The 19,388-nt window shown below is 51.0% G+C and overlaps 2 protein-coding genes across 2 annotated transcripts; one reads left to right on the top strand and one right to left on the bottom strand.

Moving 5' to 3' along the window:
- The first annotated feature begins 13,478 nt into the window (after nt 1-13,478).
- Nucleotides 13,479-14,943, top strand: LOC4347254 (2-hydroxyisoflavanone dehydratase). Its single transcript, XM_015755452.3, has one exon. The coding sequence runs from the start codon at nt 13,655-13,657 to the stop codon at nt 14,615-14,617; it is 963 nt and encodes a 320-aa protein (XP_015610938.1). The 5' UTR covers nt 13,479-13,654; the 3' UTR covers nt 14,618-14,943.
- Nucleotides 14,944-17,492: 2,549 nt separating this feature from the next.
- On the bottom strand, nt 17,493-19,309 carry LOC4347253 (uncharacterized). Its single transcript, XM_015757166.3, has one exon. The coding sequence runs from the start codon at nt 19,247-19,249 to the stop codon at nt 17,714-17,716; it is 1,536 nt and encodes a 511-aa protein (XP_015612652.1). The 5' UTR covers nt 19,250-19,309; the 3' UTR covers nt 17,493-17,713.
- Nucleotides 19,310-19,388: the final 79 nt, after the last annotated feature.

Below are 19,388 nucleotides of genomic sequence, written 5' to 3'. Positions count from 1 at the left end.
GATGAGAAGTTTAAATGGACAGCTGAGTGCGATAAGAGTTTTGAGGAGCTCAAGAAGAAGTTAGTATCCGCACCAGTATTGATTCTGCCCGACCCGACGAAAGACTTCCAAGTCTATTGTGATGCATCCCGTCACGGACTTGGATGTGTCCTAATGCAAGAGGGCAGAGTGGTTGCGTATGCCTCGCGGCAGTTGCGTCCACACGAAGGAAATTATCCAACTCATGACTTGGAATTGGCAGCAGTGGTTCATGCTTTGAAGATCTGGAGGCACTATCTGATTGGAAACCGCTGCGAAGTATATACGGACCATAAGAGTCTGAAATACATCTTCACCCAACCGGATCTAAACCTTCGACAACGAAGATGGTTGGAACTAATCAAAGACTATGACATGAGTATTCACTACCACCCGGGTAAAGCCAATGTGGTGGCAGACGCTTTAAGCCGGAAAAGTTACTGCACTGCCCTATGCATCGAGGGCATGTGTGAGGAATTGCGGCAGGAGTTTGAGCATCTCAACGTGGGAATTGTTGAACACGGGTTCGTAGCCGCTCTGGAGGCACGGCCTACGCTCGTGGATCAAGTTAGAGCCGCTCAAGTAAATGATCCGGAAATAGCAGAACTGAAAAAGAACATGAGAGTCGGAAAGGCTCGGGATTTCCACGAAGATGAGCATGGCACCATCTGGATGGGAGAAAGATTGTGTGTACCTGACGACAAGGAACTGAAGGATCTGATACTCACCGAGGCTCATCATACCCAGTACTCCATTCATCCAGGCAGCACTAAAATGTACCAAGACCTTAAAGAAAAATTTTGGTGGGTCAGCATGAGGAGAGAAATAGCTGAATTCGTCGCACTCTGCGATGTTTGCCAACGAGTGAAAGCAGAGCACCAAAGACCAGCAGGTTTACTCCAACCTCTTCAAATCCCGGAATGGAAATGGGAGGAGATTGGAATGGACTTTATAACAGGACTGCCCCGGACATCATCGGGACATGATTCAATCTGGGTAGTCGTGGATCGACTCACCAAGGTGGCTCACTTTATACCCGTACATACCACCTATACGGGAAAGAGACTGGCAGAATTGTACCTCGCAAGGATCATGTGTTTGCATGGGGTACCCAGGAAAATAGTATCCGACCGAGGTAGTCAGTTCACCTCAAAGTTTTGGCAGAAACTGCAGGAAGAATTGGGGACCCGTTTGAATTTCAGCACGGCCTATCACCCGCAAACTGATGGTCAGACCGAGCGAGTCAATCAAATCTTGGAGGATATGTTGAGAGCTTGCGCTCTTGATTTTGGTGGAGCTTGGGACAAAAGCTTGCCATACGCGGAATTCTCGTACAACAACAGCTACCAGGCCAGTCTACAGATGGCACCGTTTGAAGCTTTGTACGGCCGGAAGTGCCGCACACCTCTCTTCTGGGATCAGACAGGCGAACGTCAACTGTTCGGAACAGAAGTATTAGCGGAAGCAGAAGAGAAAGTCAGAATCATCAGGGAAAGGTTGAGAATTGCTCAGTCTCGACAGAAGAGCTACGCGGATAACCGTCGAAGGGAGCTCATTTTTGAGGCAGGAGATTACGTGTATCTTCGTGTCACTCCGCTCCGGGGAGTACACCGTTTTCAGACGAAAGGCAAGTTGGCACCACGCTTCGTGGGACCATACAAAATCTTGGAACGAAGGGGAGAAGTTGCTTATCAGCTAGAACTTCCATCCAATATGATCGGCATCCATGACGTGTTCCACGTGTCCCAATTAAAGAAGTGTTTAAGGGTACCTGAAGAACAGGCTGATTCGGAGCACATTGATATCCAAGAGGACCTAACATATGTGGAGAAGCCGGTTCGTATACTTGATACCAGCGAAAGGAGAACCAGAAATAAGGTCACCAGGTTTTGCCGAGTTCAGTGGAGTCATCATTCAGAAGAGGAAGCAACCTGGGAAAGGGAAGATGAGTTGAAAGCCGCCCATCCGCACCTCTTCACCAGCTCCTCCGAATCTCGGGGCCGAGATTCCGTTTAAGGGGGGTAGGTTTGTCACACCCCGAAGTTTTCCTCCCAAGCCAAAAATTGAATTTACAAATGACCCCAAGAAAATGCAGGTGAAATCAGGAGAAAACCCTAAGAAAGTAATGCAAATAATAATCGGATTGGACATGTGGAATTTTTCTTGAGTTCTACATGTCGAAATTCATTAACAGGATTTTTAGTGGAATTTTCAGAGCTCTAGAAATAATTTTCAACCAATTAAAATTGAGCAAGCAATATTTTAATTCCAGGGAAAAATCCTTTTTCCTTTTCTTTTTCTTTTTTCCTTTCTTTTTCCTCCTTTTTGTCAAATGGGCCGTCGGCCCATTTCCCTTTTCCTCCCCCTCCTCTCTACTGGGCCGGCCACAGGCCGAGGCCCAGCCCGACCAGTCCGGCAGCCCAGGCCGCCCGCCGCCTCCTCTCTCGGGGTCGCCGACAGGTGGGGCCCACCTGTCGGTCCCGTCTCCCTCCTCCCGCCGATCCCGGCGCGCCGCCGCGCCCGAAACCGCCGCCGCGCCCTCGTCTCCGCCTTCCCCGGGCCACGTCGGCCACGTCCGCGCGTGCGCCGCGCCCTCCGCGCCCATTCCCCTCTCTCTCCCGCTCGCGCCCGCGCCCGAGATGGCCGGGATTCGAAAACCGAATCCCGCCTCTCTCTCCTCCCCACTCCCCCACGTCGGCCGGCGAATCCCGCCTCTTCCGGCCACGTCCGGCCCTCTCTCCCCCTATTTAAGCATCGCCGGCACCCCCTCTCGCTTTTTCCCCATTTCGCCGACCCCTCCCGAGCTCCCAATCGTCTCCGCGCCTTGCAACCACCCGCCGCCGCCGTTTTTGCCACTTCGGCCGCCGCTAGCCGCCGCTAGGCTCGCCGCCGTCTTGCGCCGTCGCCGCCGTTAGATTCGCGGGGTCGAGATCTACCTCGGCCGCCCCTTCCCCTTTGAGGTTCGCCGCCGGAGACCCATCCCCGTCGTGCGCCGGTGAGTGACGCCATGGCCGCCGCCTTCGGCCGGCGCTCTCGCTCTCTCGCGCTCTTCCCTCTCCCTCTAATCCCTCTCCTTTTGTTCGTTAGGAGGTTCCGGAGCTCGTCCCGCCGTCGCCATCGTCCTCCGTCGCCCGCCGTCGTCGACCGTTGTCGGTAAGGCCCTCCTCCTCGTTTTCTCTCTCCCGCACCGTTTAGCCGCCGCGTCGCCGCCTAGCTGCGTAGCCGCCGCTCCTCCTCTAGCCGCCGCTCTCCGCCGCCGGTCGGTCGCCGTCGGCCGTCGCCTTGCGCCGCTGCCGCATGCGCACCGCCGCCGCGTGAGCGCTGCGCCGCCGGCGCCATGGTCGCCGGTTCGGCTTGCGCCATGCCCGCGCGCCCGGCCGCGAGCTCCCACCGCCGTCCGATCTACCCTTGGGTAGATCGGGGCCGTCGGTTCGGCCGCCACGTGGCGCCGCCGCCCCTTCCATCTCCCGTGCCGCTGACAGTGGGCCCGCGGGCCGACGCCTCCTCTCTCCTCCCCGTGCCGCTGACCGGTGGGTCCCGCATGTCGGCGCCGCACCCCTCCGTGCTGACGTCAGCCCTGGTTAATATTGCGCAATAAATGATTTAAGGTTTTTCTTTTATAGTAATAAACACAGTGAATCTTCTAAAAATCATAACTAATTCATCCGAGCTCCGTTTAATCCCATTCAAGTCTCAGTAAATCAAGAAAAATGTGTAGAATCCATTAAAAATGGTTTTGTTCTCTGTTTCAGTAGTCTTATAGCCTGTTTGCAATGTTTGCTTTGTATGTCGCTAGATTCCGGTTCTTCCGACGCTCCGGTGTACTTCAAGATAGTCGCCGAGGTCCCTCCAGCAGCAGAGCAAGGCAAGTCATGCTTGTCACTTGATCATATTGATCCTATATTGCAAATGTCCTAATGTTTTCTTTCAAATACCGCATTTGTTTTGCAATATTACTATGGGATGGTTACCTATTATTACAGCCATACTATTTTGATACCATGCTCCTTTGTCAGCTTGGGTCATAACATGATTAGAGTTAGGACTAGGGTTTGCTTAGCCATGCTTAGTTCAACTAGCACACAATGGGGAGATCTCATTTAAAACCTAGATTATAGGTTTATATGATAATGTTGGATTAGTACCACCGCTCTGGTGTTGGTTAATTAAAATGAATCACATGGTGGGCTGTGGGTGCATGGTTTTGCTGGTCGCACCCATGGCAGTTAAGGACCGGTTCGCGGGATGCCCTGGAAGAATTTATCGTACTTACCACAAGCCAGCGTGGGCAACGGCTGGGCTTGTAGTGTAGCTTTCCTCTAGTCGACGCATCCAGGCAAGGGTGGGCGTGATGGAGCGGGGCGGGCCCTGCGACGGCCTCTGTCGCTTCCGGATTCACCTAGGCACGAGAGGGGACTGCCCGTTGCCCGCTGGGGACGGGGGTGAAACCTGAGGTGTGGTGTGCTTGGCTAGAGGGGGTTATGCGAAGGGTCCTGTCACGGCCTCTTTCCGGTATGTCGTGGTGGCATGCCGGCGCACGGAAACGTGTCGTGGGGCTGTGTCTTGTGGGTACAGTTGTACACCTCTGATCAGAGTAAAACTATTCGAATAGCCGCGCCCGCGGTTATGGGCGGTCAACCAGATTCACCGTGATTAGTCTCACCCTAGTGTAATCTGTTGAACTTGGATAGTTTAGGTGGATGGTTGGGCCTGTCGCAACGTGGGTTAGCGTTGGACAGCGGATATTTAATACTGCTTAATTATTACAACTGTTTTCGCATTAAATTCCTGTTTATAAATGCCAGTATTTATGCAAATGAACCACTCTAGCTCTTCTTTGTTAATTCCCTGCATCATACCCCTATTCCGGTATGACTTGCTGAGTACAGTGGGTAGTACTCAGTCTTGCTCTACTTTTCCCAACCCCAGAGGACGGGTATGTGTCAGATGAAGGTTTCCCCGAGGAGTAGGCTTCGTCCGTGCCGTCGAGGATGCCTGTGGAGTGGTGTTCCCGCTGCAGTTTAGTCAAGGCTTAGCTCCAGTTATCTTTTGTTTCCGCTGCATTTTTGTAAGACTTTTATGATGTTTGTAAGACGTGGATCTGAATGTCAACATTGTCGTTTGTGTACCCCGGCTGGTCCTGGACGGGGATTTTAATGCACATTCTGCTTGGAATTCTATTCGGGAATTTCTGGGCGTGACAGGTGATGGACACTGGGCTTGGACAAAGGGAGTGTATGTGGACTTTGTTTGTCTTACTTATCAGGCCGAGGAGGAGGGTGGCTACTGGGCCAAGCCCAAGAGCAAGAGAGAGGGGGCGGCTGCTGACTGGGCGTCGGCTGACTTGGTCAAGTGGGGCCGACGGCTGAGGTGGCGCCAACGTGGACGTCACGTCGGATGGGGAAGGGAGAGGAGGCCGGGCGGCTCATCGGACGGCTCACGGCGTGCGGCGGGATCCGGCGAACGGCGGCAAGCCGGAGGGGCGGCTAGCTCTGGCGGCAGGAAGAGGAGAAGGGAAACTCATTCCACGGCTCGGATCGGGAAGACGACGCGCGACGACGGCCGGCGGCGGCGGCCAATCTCGCCGACACGCCAACGTGGCCGCACGCGAGAAGAGCGAAGGGCACGCGGGCTCGGGCTTCGCCGAACCGGTATGGGGTTGCGACGCGCACGCGGTGACGCGGGACCCGATGGTCACCGGCGACGCACGCGCGGTGGCGTTATGCGGCGGCGGAAGGGGCGACACGGCGCGGAGGCAAAGGAGAAGGTCGGCGGCCTAGGGACAGTCAGGGGGAGCTCAAGGGGATCTCCGGGAGCGTGGCGGCGAGAGGAATCGGCACGAGAGGTGCCGACGACGGTCGATTGCGGCGGCGGCAATCACCGGCGAGCAAAAGGGGAAAACACAACGAGACGACGAGGATTCGATTCAAAGGGGTGGGAGCATCTCCGGGGTTCAAGGAATCCGTTTCCGGTGTCGGATGGGGCGGAGAAGCACTGAGGAGGGCCGGCGACGAGCAGCGGCCTCCGGGAGCGGACGGTAATGGCGGTGAGGCCATGCCGGGCGACGGCAGTGCTAGGGAATGGTTTGGGGAGGTCCTAGGGAGCTCAAGGACAGTGTTGGCGAGGGTGGTCGACGAGCTGGGGCCCGACGACGGCGCGCGACTGCGCGCGGCGGCGGAAACAGAGCAACGGCGAGGCGCGCGGCGCATCGTGCGGCAGGCTATGGCGTGCGGCGGCGGGCGCGGCATAGCGAGCGGTAGGAGGAAAGGGTTCGGCGGGGAGCTCACCGACAAGAAGAAGCGGCGTCGGCGGATCGGAGGGAGTCATGGTGAGGTGGTCGCGACGGTGGGACGGAACGGCACCGGGTGGGCGCGGCCGGGGAGGAAGAGAGGAGAGGTGGCGCCCGGAGCTCCTCGTCACGCGCCCACGCACGCACCGGTTCCTCCGGTGCTCGGCGGTGGACGGCGACGACGAGATCGAGTCGAGCGGCAACAGGGCGGCGACGGTTGTTCGGCTACAATGGCGCGGGGGGGGGCGAAAACGAGAGAGATGGAGGGGAGGGGCTCGGCTGTGGTTTTATAGGCGCGGGATGTGGAGCTTCGAGGGGAAGGAACCGAGCACGGGCGATCAAGGAGAGGCGGTGGCGGACTCGCGGTCAAGTTGTGACAGAGGCGGTCACGGGTGGCAAAGGAGGTGACGGTGTGGATGCGTTGGGTGGCGAAGGCGGTGGATCGAGCGGCGGAAAATCGAACCGCGGGAGCGGGAGGATTAGCGCGGGCTGGCGCGGTCAAGGTGGGGGTGGCGAGCTGGCGCTGGCGTCTGCGTCTCTGCCTCCGAGCGCTAGCGGCCAAGGAGTGGAGGCATGGCGTCGTTGCTTGGGAGGGAAAAAGAGAGGGAGGATGGTGGAAAGGGGGGGCTTTACCATGCCGGTTTGGGAAAAAGGAGGTGGGAGAGGGAGAGGAGAGCGCGTGAGGCAGAGAGACGTGCTGCCTCCACGTCTTGGACGCACGCGCGCACAGGGTGGGGGCGAGCGGCAGGGCGGCATGGGCGGCCGTGCGGCGCAGGCGGCCAGGGCTGATGCGGCGGCGACCGGGCGGTCTGCCACGCGTGGGCGAGCGCGGGAAAGAGCGAAGGCGGTGGCGGGTTTTGGGCGGCGACGGCGGGAATCGGCGCCGGGAGGGGAGAGAGCAGAGAGAGAGAGAGCGAAGACGAGAGAGAGAAAGAACGAGAGAGCGAGAGAGCTCTCTCTCGGCTCACATGCGTGCAACGCACGTGCGAGGGGGGTTAAGATGATGGGCTGTGAGGGGAGATGGGCCGGGGGAGAAAACGGCCCACAAAAATCCGAGGGAGGCAAAATAGACTTTTTCGGAGGGGATTGATTCGAAGAGAATTTGAACTTGGAATTTGACTTAGATTTTGGAATTGGGATCTCGATGAGAGGAAGGAGTAGACGGAGGATTCAAGATGGGGTTTTGGATATTTTGGATCTGGGGAAGTATTTGGCGATGATTCAAAGAGAGGGATAGAATTTCAGAGTTTGATTTGGAGACTTGAGTCGGAAGAGGAATTTCGAGGGGGCAAATTTGTGATGGTGACGAGAGGGATCAAGGACGGATTTGAATTGAGATCTTGGCACAACTTAGACTCGCACACAAAGAACGAAAATTTTCGCAATTAGGATTTTTGCCGAATTAGTTTTTAACGCCTCACGAAAAGCGGAGCGTTACAACTTTCAACTTTTCCGTCACATCAAATGTTTGGATACATGTATGGAGCATCAAATGTGGATGAAAAAAAACAATTGCACAGTCCGACTGTAAATTGTGAGACGAATCTTTTGAGCCTAATTACACTATAATTTAACAATGTGATACTACAGTAAACATTTGCTAATGAAAGGTTAATTAGGCTTAATAAATTTGTCTCGCAGTTTACAGGCGGAATATGTAATTTGTTTTGTTATTAGTTTACGTTTAATACTTCAAATGTGTGTCCATCTACTTAAAAAAAATTTGGCACATGAACTAAACACAGCCCTAGAACACCACCGTAAAAACATAGATTTTCATCTATGGTTGATTGTTCGGACTACATATAACTGTTATTTCTCTCAATAGGTTATAAGAGTTGTATGTTGTTCTTATCTTCCTTAAACCAGGAAAGTGGGATAGCGAGATCTTCGAAATCGGTGGCTGATACTTGTTGATTGAATTTTGCTCCCATCACCACTACCGATTGACGTCAAACCAAAGGAAAGGGGAATATTACATCAAAGAGTAAATGAGTTATAAATAAGTCATTCGTCCAGAACTTGCCAAAACCATTGCCAGCAAACCTGATACAATAAACACACTGCCAAGGAACCTCCAATACAATGTCTTCAAGAAGATGGCTAGAACGTCATTGTCGCTATTCCGAACATCTGTAACAACATTTTCACTTGGAGATTTCACTTGAGACACGGTAAAGCGAGGGGGCGTCGTGACATTGCCCCCAATAAGGTAAGTAGCGTTTAAAGGTGTCACCGATTTCTATGCAAATGCACGTCACCAACAGAATCACCAACGACCTCTTGCCTCGCTTGCCCACCACCACCCTAGCGCTCTCCTGCCTCGCCATGCCACCACGCACCACCTGCCAAGAGGCACGGTGACGAGACAGGACATGCCACAGCCATTACCCATTGCTGCCTTTCGAGGAACACCGGAATTCGGCGACCCTAGTGCGACAACGCATCAGTGGTATATCTGGCATGCGATAACGATGATGACGTATCACCGGAGCACCACACGTGTATGTTGCCATCATTGAACAATGCACAAGGAAGCCTGCACGCTAGCCATGTCGTTGTCACCGTTTTGGACGCTGAAAACAGATCCCAGGTATCGCCAGGTGTTGGATCCCGCCAAGAAGACCTCGCTGCTGCTTTTCTCATGGGGCATCTCCGACACTTCCTTCCAACAGCAGAGAGAAGAGACCCACTACGGTGCTTTCTACTGGTAGTATAAAGCAATCAAAATCATTGATCTTATTTGATCAAAGGGTTCAGATCTATTTATACTACCACCCTAGTTAGTTAGCGGTAGTAGAAACGTGGAGGGACATTATTGTCAAAAAAAAAAAGTGCGGGGGTATAATCGACATTTAGCAGTGGCTAAACTTTGTCTTCTTCTTTATTTTTGGCTTTTTCGATGAAATATGAATGATGCCAGCACAATGGATGACTACATATTGATCTAGCCAAGGATAAACATAAATGAAAAATTTACCTCTAATCATTGTATTAGTAAATTACTGATTTACCTTTAATAACGAACTGTTTGGATTATTTTCTACTGGTAGTATGAAAGCACTGGCGTATCGCTTCGGAGAGAAAGATCTCTCGACTTTATTTCGCCTCTCACTGACCTTAGAGCAAGGTGTCCACGTCAAAGTTTCACTAGTGCAGATAACAAACTGTAATGGGAGTAACAGTTCACTTTGTTGCAAAACAGCGTGCAAATTCTTCTCGCCACCTTATCAATGCAGAACATGGATGCTACTCCACCAGGGAAATGTGCTAATGGTTCACTTGATGAAGTATTGAACCAAAGAAAAAACAATGAAAATAAAAAAGCAAAACTAGTTTAGACAAGACGCAGGACCAAGATACTTTATGTTTAGTCTTACTGGGGCATCTTTTGTTCTCTATATATTTTTTAAAATATAGCCATATATAGAATTTCAGTGTTGTAAAAATCAGAATATATGGGTTGTATGGGTAAGGCACCGGCACACGATTAATCTTGATGCAGACGACACATAATCCTTCACAACCACAAGCCCTCGCTTGTCTGATTCATCTTCAAGAAGCAAGGTAAAGGGCCGTCTCAGTTTGGTCCTGTAGAAGATTGAGAATTATTATTTTTCGAACGAATGAAATTGAGAATTAAGCGGCATATATAAGGAACTACGATCGCTAATCGATCGCTTAATCAGGGCAGGTGATAAATTAAGCTTTCACAAAAGAACAGAAAATGCCGTCCTCGATCGACTCCTGATTAAGTCGGTTTTTTTTTAGAAATGCAATTAGATGGGATCCCCATCCCAACCGTCATGAACGGGATAGGCCAATGACCAACCAATACTAATCCATCGATTCTCTCTCCTGCTCTCTCTTATCCACAAGAGCACGCGCTGCAGATCGGTCGGCGACGAGCTCCAAAGTGGCATGCGGCGTGGACGGCGCAGGACGTGGCTGCTGATGACGAGCTCCCGGCGTGGATGGTGGAGGACACGGCCGCCGGCGATGAGCTCGGGCGTGGACAGTGGAGGATGTGGCCACCGGCGACGAGCTGTGGCGTGGTGTGGGACGTGGATGGTGGAGGACGCGGTCGCCGGCGATGAGCTTCAGCGTGGCGTGGGGGTGTGGACGGCGGAGGACGCAGCCGCCGGCGATAAGCTCCGACGTGGGGCATGGGCAGTGGAGGACGTGGCCACCGGCAATGAGCTGTGGCGTAGTGTGAGACGTGGACAACGAAGGGCATTACAGGTTGGTGACAAGGTCCCGGCGCGGCGTGGGCCATCGATAGCAAAGGAAGTGGCCACCAGCGACGAGCTTTGGCGTGGGGTGTGGACGGCGGAGAACGCGGCCGCCAGCGACGATCTCCGACGTGGACGGCGCAGGAAGCGAGCGCCGCCGCAGACGTATCTGTGCCCGGCTCCTGATACTAAGTAGGGATCACCTGATATCTAGTAGGTATCACTCTGATATTGACGAGTATCAGGTGGTACTTCATAGGTATCACACATAATGATACTTGGGGTATCATGTATGAAACCTTCAGGTATCACACAAGATGATATATACCTAGCAAGGGATCATACGTAAAACCTTAAGGTTTCATGATACCGAGAAGGATCATGATACCTCCTAGGTATCACATGATTCTACTAAGGTATCATCCATGAAACCCGCAGGCATCATGATAGCAGCCATGATACTCAGTGTCTTGATGGTGTTACTCTTATTCACAGATTTTTCCTGCCTATCGCCTCGATCCTTAGACTTCGCCTTCTCAGCATGTTGTCCTCCCATTGGCATCAAGTTCATTGATGCAAGCTTTTCTACCAAATCTTGAATTGTTTTGATTGCAAGATCATATCCTTACAAAACACGATTCAGAGGATGTTTCACGGGAAGCAGAGGAGTCGACGGACGGCGAGGTGCCGCTGGAAGGAAGCGAGGAATTGAGCGCGGAGGCGCGCGATTACGAGGAGGTTTCACCAGGATGCTCGCGCCGGTGGAAGGAAGCGAGGAATCGCGCGATTCCTAGAAGGATTCGCCATGATCTGGAGAAGCCGACGGATGGTGCGCGCGCCGGCGGGAGGAAGCGAGGAATCGGGAAGCCGGCGTTTGGCGAGCGTTGGTCGTCGTTCTCGTTTTTGAGCGCTGGTTTTGCTACAATGCGCGCAAGTGGTGGGTGACAGTTGCTCAGAGCAATGCCTTATCGATATCAGAATCGTCCCTTTTTGAACAGCATTCCGGTAAGTAGCATCCCCTTTTCTACTACTACTTAAAAAATAAGAGGTGCTTCCATCGTCCGTCAAAAAAACCGGGTGAAAAAAAACCGGAACGAATCCGATTCATCAACGCGGTAAAAGAATATGTCCGATTCCACAAAAATAGAAATCAAACTCCCATCTGTTTTCGTTTGAGCTGATTAGAACTTTGTTTCTGTTTGGGCGAATAGGACTTGGTTTGAATTATACCAAGTCCTATTCGGTTAGCATCACCAGGAGAACAAGTGCATATATACATACATAGTATAAAAAATCATAGCACATAACAAAGAATCACATGCAGCCTTATAGCACTTTGCAAAAAAACAAAAAATTAGATCGAAGGGGGTCGCCGCCAGCACACATATATCCAAATAAAAACAAAAAATTAGATCGAAGGGGGTCGCCGCCGCTGCCGCCGTCGCCGTCGCCGTCGTTGCCGAACCGCCGCCGTCGCCGTCGCTGTGGATCCGGTGGAGGGGAGAGCACCGCCGCCGCCGCCTCCCCTCCCGCTAGATCCGCCGGCGGCGGCGGCAGAGGGCACTCTCCGGTGGTGGGGGAGAGCGCCGCCGCCACCGTCGGTGGTGGGGGAGGACTCCACCGCCGCCGCCGCTCGCGGGAGGAGGGGCGCCGTCGCCGCCGCTCGCGGGGCGCCTCCCCACCCGCTAGATCCGCCGCCGGTGGTGGGGGAGGGTGCTGCCGCCGCCGCTCGCGGGAGGAGGGGCGCCATCGCCGTCGCCGCCGCTCGCGGGGCGCCTCCCCTCCCGCTAGATCCGCCGCCGGTGGTGGGGGAGGATGCCGCCGACGCCGCCGTGGGTGGTGGGGGTGCCGCCGCCGCCGCCATCGGTGGTGGGGGAGGGGCGCCGTCGTCGCCGCCGCCGCTCGGGGGCGCGGAGGAGAGGGTGGCGAAGTGAGATGGGAGGGAGGGAAATGGGCTAGGGTTCCGCGGCTGAGAGGGAGTGGGTTTTGTTTCCCCACTATTGACGCTCGGCCGTCCGATCAAAACCCTAGAGATCGGACGGCCGGTGTCGTCCGGGCCGAAATCGGCCCAAGAGGGATCGAGAGTGAGGCCTCTTTTCCGACCCAAGCCCAGGTTGCGGCCTGGGGGAGGAAAAGTGCGCCCGCGCATGCGCAAAAGGCCGTGGGCCGACCGGCATAGGTCGGAAATAAGTCTATTGTTGGTCCCTCGAGCCGAAAAAAAGAGAATAAGTACATTTTTAGTGCTCATTTTTTCAGAAGCATTACAATTATAGTTCTATTGAATATGTTTATTTCGAAGCAAACCTATAAGAAAGTATTTTCTTTCTTTTTCCAATTAAATAATTGTTAAATGATGTTTGTATTAATAAAATTAGCAATTAAGCTCTGAAAATTCCAATAAAATTCCAAAGAGCGTAACTAATTATGGAGAATTTAATAAAATTAAATTTAACCATGTCATTTTATTTAACCATGGAGAATGGAGAATTTTACTTGTAAATTTATTTAATTATACACATACCTACTTAAAAATACCAAATATTTCAGCGAATTTGTATTTTAATTAATTGCATATTTTTCTGATCTGTAAACTTCCCGGTGCAACGCACGGGCACTTTTGCTAAACCAAACAACACTTTTGGTCAATATACACACTCTGTAATCACCCGGTGCAACGCACGGGCACTTTTGCTAGTTTTTATTAGAAGTGGAAACCCCTGATTAAGTCGTATGTGATGGTTTGCTGTGCTTTGTACGGACCACTTACAATACTACTACTTCCGTACTAAAATAAACTAATCTCGTACTAAGATGTGATAACGAATCTAATAGAACGTTGTATTAAGACGTGTCACATTTTAATACGAGGTTGACTTATTTTGAAAGTGCGGGAGTTTTGGAGTAGTATGGAACGACGACTTGGATACACTGTGTGCCAGACTGGCATATTTATTCCGATAGGGAAGTGTAAAAACCTCTTATTATCGCAAGATACACGTACGTATTGCTGCATATATACGGTCCCTCGCGGCCTCATGTCGTGGTATTTGTCTGCACCACACAACCGCGCTCTAATTGCTTCGATTTGGGAGTAAGCTTTACCAGGAGCAGTGCGATGGATTCCAGCAGCGCCGAGATCCTCATCGACCTCGGTGGCTTCCGGCTATACAAAGATGGCCACGCCGACCGTGCCGGCGGCATGGAGAGTGTGCCTGCCGGCTACGACGACGAGACCGGCGTCACGTCCAAGGACGTCGTCATCGACGCTGTCACCGGCGTGTCCGCGCGCCTCTACCTACCACCGTGCATCCAGCCAGCTACCGACGACGACGGTAAGAAGCTCCCGATCCTCCTCTTCTTCCATGCTGGCTACTTCGTCGTCGGGTCAGCGAGCTGGCCTCCTGTCCACCGCTACACCAACTCTGTCGTCGCAAGCGCCCGCGTCGTCGCCGTCGCCGTCAACTACCGCCTCGCGCCCGAGCACCTGCTCCCGACAGCCTACGACGACTCATGGGCGGCGCTCAGCTGGGCGGTGTCCGGCGCCGACCCTTGGTTGTCCGCGCACGGTGACACCGGCCGAGTCTTCTTGTCCGGCGCCAGCGCCGGCGGGAACATAGCCCACAACATGACCATCGCCGTGGGCGTGCGCGGCCTGGACGCCGTCGTACCGGCGCCACGCATAGAGGGCACGATCTTGCTCCACCCTTCCTTCTGCGGCGAGACGAGGATGGAGGTTGAGCCGGAGGAGTTCTGGGGCGGCGTCAAGAAGAGATGGGCGGTCATCTTCCCCGGCGCGAACGGCGGGCTGGACGATCCGCGGATGAACCCGATGGCCGCCGGCGCGCCGAGCCTGACAAAGCTGGCGTGCGAGAGGATGCTGGTCTGCTCGGCGGGGTTCGATCCGAGGAGGACAAGGGATCGGGCGTACTACGACGCAGTCAAGGCCAGCGGGTGGGGACGCGAGGTGGACTGGTTCGAGTCGGAGGGTGAGGGCCACCACTTCTTCGTCGACAAGCCCGGCAGCCACGAGGCCAGCAAGCTCATGGAACGAGTGGCTGCTTTCATTGCTGGCCATTAAACTGTGCTTCCAGCTGGATAATTTGCCTCGTGTTTCTAAGAGCAAGGATAACAGTAGAGCTCACTATCTACTATTAGCACATCTTAAAGCCAACACATATAATAGATTAGCTATAAGGTTGGCTATAATTTTTCTTTTCCTATCTCTATATCTCACTTATACATTTATTATTTTTGTCTTGGAGCTTGTGATAAGCTAGCTCTTGTATGAGAGCCAATACCTTTGATTTTTTGTTACCTCTCTACTCCATATAAGCTTATAGTAAGCTTATAGCTCACTATTATACTTGCTCTAAGATGTCAAAATGGTGAATAGTTTATCCCGAAGTGAGCCTTGCGATCACTCTGTTCTAAACGATAATGATAGAATCCGGTCGCCCGGACGGGGGAGGAAAAATCGGGCGCTCCCCCCGTCCCCCGTGCGCGGTGCATGTCATTGGCCCCACCACAGTTTCTGCCCCCACCTACAACAAATCAATCACATATTTTGCATATTTTGGAAAGCCTATGTTAAGGGAATTTGATTTATTTTTTTTCACCAAAAATGTTTCACCTAGTGTACTCAAAATGTTGCAGTGAACTGAAATATTCCATTGCAACAAAAAAACCCACATATTTTGGAAAACCCCCTATTAAGGGAATTTGTTTTATTTTTTTTGTTCCACCGAAAAATGTTTCATCTAGTGTACTTATAATACTTCACTCTGTATGGATCAAATGTTGCAGTGTACTGAAACATTCTTTCGCTATTTGCTGAAACATTGTTTTTATATAAGGTGAAACAACACCCGATTTAAACGAGTGAAACATTTTCGATCTACTTAGTGAAACAATTCCGATATACCTGGTGGAACATCGTGCAACATTTAAAAATAATTCAATAATAAGCTAAAAAACTTTTAGTCGGAATATATCCATGTGTGGTCTGAAACATTCTTTCGCTATTTGCTAAAACATTGTTTTTATATAAGGTGAAAAACACCCGATTTAAATGAGCGAAACATTTTCGATTTACTTAGTGAAACAATTCCAATATACCTGGTGAAACATCGTGCAACATTTAAAAATAATTCAATAATAAGCTTAAAAAAAACTTTTAGTCGGAATATATCCATGTGTGGTCTTGTTTTGAAGATTTAATTGCAACGAATTTAATGGTGCAATTGGATCATGATTTGGATAAGTAATTTAAGAGAAAAATCAGTTTAAATTAGTTTTGCACGTAAACCATGCGCTGACGTCATGCTGACATCAGCGCCCGATTTTTCTCCAAATCGATCAGGCGCCCGAACCGTAGAGTCGTCCTGTTCTAAAAGAAAAGGACTACTCCCTCTATACTCGTAAAGGAAGTCGTTTAGGATAATGTTTAAGTCAAACATTGGGAATATAAATCATAAATAACTCTCAAATTGTTGAGTTTGAAAATGTAAAAATTATATGAATAGATTTGTCTTGAAAAATACTTTCCAATAAATATACATATATTACTTTCCGATAAATATTTTTATAGGCCATGTCACTGTTCAAAACATTATACTTTCCAATAAATATACATATATTACTTTCCAATAAATATTTTTATAGGCCGTGTCACTGTTCAGAACGTTTTCTTTACTAGTACCTGCTTTCCGTCTGGAAGAAAACCTGTTCAGGCTGTTCACAGAAGCGTTTCACTTATGCAAACAACGAACTACTACCTCCGTCTTCTCCGTCTTTTAATAGATGACGCCATTGATTTTTTCTCACATGTTTAACCATTCGTTTTATTTAAAAATTTTATGCAAATGTATAAGATATAAATCACACTTAAAGTGCTATAAGTGATAAAATATCTCATAACAAAATAAATTATAATTACGTAAATTTTTTGAATAAGACGAATAATCAAACATATGAGAAAAAGTCAACGGCGTCCTCTATTTAAAAAACGGAGGGAGTATGACGAACGTAATGGTCTACCTTTTTCCAAACAAACTTTTCAGGCTCGCTATCAAAGTGCATCACCAAAGGATACTCTTATCATTTGACAACAATCAGGAACTTCCCCTAAATAACCGCAAACATCAGCATGTGTCTAAAGTTTGAAACCAACCTTGCAAGTGCATGATGCTATATGTTAGCTGAATGATTGAAATCAGACTGATGACTATATATTTCCACCAAGTAAATGTGCTGCTCAGTCATTTGAAAATGGTCATATGTAGCAATAAAAAGTGCCACTAGTAGTCATGTAGAACTGTAAAGGGTACATTTCCACAATTATTTGATACAATTGCTGACTGCTGAGATGCCCATAAAACTATCATTTGACAACAGTCAGGAACTTCCCTAAGTAAAAACTGGAGTGCCCAGAAATAGTTGAAAGCGAGCTACATGGCAAGTTAGCTTTGTGTCATAGAGTACTTGGTACTTTCAAATGTAGAAGCATGCAAGTACTATAATCCAGTTCCTCTTTCCAGTGGGTGAAAGTGAGATCACCAGATTAAGATCACACACTACATTCGAATCCAAAACTCTAATGAAGCTGGAGCCAGTTTAAAAGATAGTATGGACTACGGACAACAGGACTATGATCATCTTAGATAAAGCAACTATCTACAGTACATCCCTGAATTTCCCTATCAGCAGGTTTATGTCCGCAAGAATTGAATGTTGGAATGTGGTTGTTTTTGTTAATGGTTCATTAGAAATGAAGTTAAGGCTAAAAACTAGATTTGCATACGGTAAAACATGGATCCAAAATCTATTTAATCAATCTCAATTCTCAACCAAATGTCTGAAGAATATTGGTAAAACTAATATCTGCAAGCATTCCAATGAGAATCATTTGCAAATCAAGCACTCAAGTAGCTCGACAAACATAGAAGCAAAAGACAAGAACAAACAGAACAAGTAGGATAAGCATCACAAGTAGTCAATACTCAACACAAAACAGAAATTACAAATAAGTTCTAATAGTACGGTTCAAGTGCAATGTCTGTGAAGATATCCACAGCACTAACTGGCATCTTAGAGATCATGACCTATACTATAGGGATCATAAAAAGAAAAGGAAATAGTGGTGATCATTCATTGTATAACAGCTATAAATCCTTACTCAGCCATCCGCTGTAGCAAATGGATCATGGGAAGGTCCTACATCATTTCCAATGGTTCTTTGCACTAAGCGCTGCAAATCAGCCATGACCTTGTGCTCTCGCTTCGACTTCTCCTCATAATTAAACATAGCAAGCGCCCTCTTATCCTCTGCACTGTAAACCTGGTTTTCCTTCCTTATACGGATAGCATTCATCCTCTGGTGCCTACTCCCACTCATCACATAGCCCAAATCCTCGAACTTCTGAATCTCCTCTGCAGATAGACCAACCTCACCACGTCGTGGGATACGTTTCCCTTGCTGTACGTACTGTGCAATAGCATCACCTTCTCCAGGTCTCAGTGCACCACCATAGCTAATATGACCTTCTGCACGAGGAAGAGGCATTGGCCCAACCGGCATCTCATTCTCCAAAGCAGCCTTCTTTTGGGCCTCGAGCATTTCCTTGAATTTGATTGCTTCTGGGTCAATCTCTGGCTCATTTGTCTCATCGATTTCCTTAACACCAAGGTCGGCATCGGATGGGGCCTGATCTTCCGAATCAGACTGCTTGCTCCTCTTCCTCCGTGAGCTCCGGCTCTTCTTCTTACTGTCCCTCAAGGGGCTAGGGCTTGATCCTGAAGCCGCTGCCACCGCCTCCTCCTCAGAGCTTCCCTCAGAAGCTGTATCATTGCTCTTCCTCTTCTTCCTCCTGGAGCTCCTTCCCCTCCTCTTAGACTTCTTGTGCCTCCGCGATCTCTTCTTCTTCCTCCTATCCATAGAGTCCTCGGAATCATAAGAGCCCTCCGAATCCTCCTCAGCCTTGCTGTTGTCGTCACCCTCTGTATCAGATGAATGGTGGCGGCGGCGGTGGCGGCTACGCTTGCTGCTACGGTGACTACCCTTACGCCCTTTCTTCTTCCTCCGGGTATCATCTGATTTGCTGGAATCGGACAAGCTATCAGACTCACCGGAGTCGGATTCCGACGAACCCTTGCTATCCTCCTCTTCGCTCTTATCCGAGGAGGCCACCTTCTTTGGCGATTCCTTTTTCTCCTCCTCCTCCTCCTCCTCGTCGCTGTAGCCATAATCCTCATCCTCACCTTCGCGGCGAGGAGGGCTGGGCGTGATGTTCCAGATGCACCGCTTCATGCTCTTGCGGAGCTTCTCTCTCTTGACGCGGCGGTACTCGAAGTAGGTGAGACCCTTGAGCTGCTCGTCGTCGTCATCGTCGGAGGCGGACCAGGCGCCGGCCCCCGCGCCGCCGCCGCCGCGACGGGGCGCAGGGTGGTCTCGGTCCCGAGCCCACTCCCTCTCCACGTCGCGGCCACGGTCGCGGTGGTAGGGGGACCACTGGCGGCGGCGGTCGCGGTAGGGGCTAGGGGACCGGTCCCTGCGGCTGCGGTAGGGGCTAGGCGACCGGTCGCGGCGGCGGTTGCGGCGCGGGGAGGGCGACCGGGACGGGGAGCGGCGGCGGCGAGGGGAGGGCGAGGCGGAGACCCTGGAGCGGCCGGGGAGGTGCACCACGGACGCGAGGCGGCCCTCCGTGCGACCCATGGCGGCGGATCGCCGGCTTAGGTCGGATTGGGGATTTGGGGAAGCTAGAGAATAGAGATCGGGTTGGACGCGTCACGCGTGGGGGAAGAAGTGTGGAGGTGAGGGCTTCTCGGAGGCGAAGTCGGTTTGGAATTTGGAT

Source organism: Oryza sativa, chromosome 9 (genome assembly GCF_034140825.1).
Source record: "Oryza sativa Japonica Group chromosome 9, ASM3414082v1".
Lineage (NCBI taxonomy): Eukaryota > Viridiplantae > Streptophyta > Magnoliopsida > Poales > Poaceae > Oryza > Oryza sativa.
The sequence above is the reverse complement of the archived record's forward strand: the minus strand, read 5'-3'. Positions and strand labels throughout refer to the sequence as shown.

Excerpts from the sequence above, each read along its gene's own strand:
- LOC4347254 (XM_015755452.3), top strand. The coding sequence starts at position 13,655 with ATGGATTCCAGCAGCGCCGAGATCCTCATCGACCTCGGTGGCTTCCGG.
- LOC4347253 (XM_015757166.3), bottom strand. The coding sequence starts at position 19,249 with ATGGGTCGCACGGAGGGCCGCCTCGCGTCCGTGGTGCACCTCCCCGGC.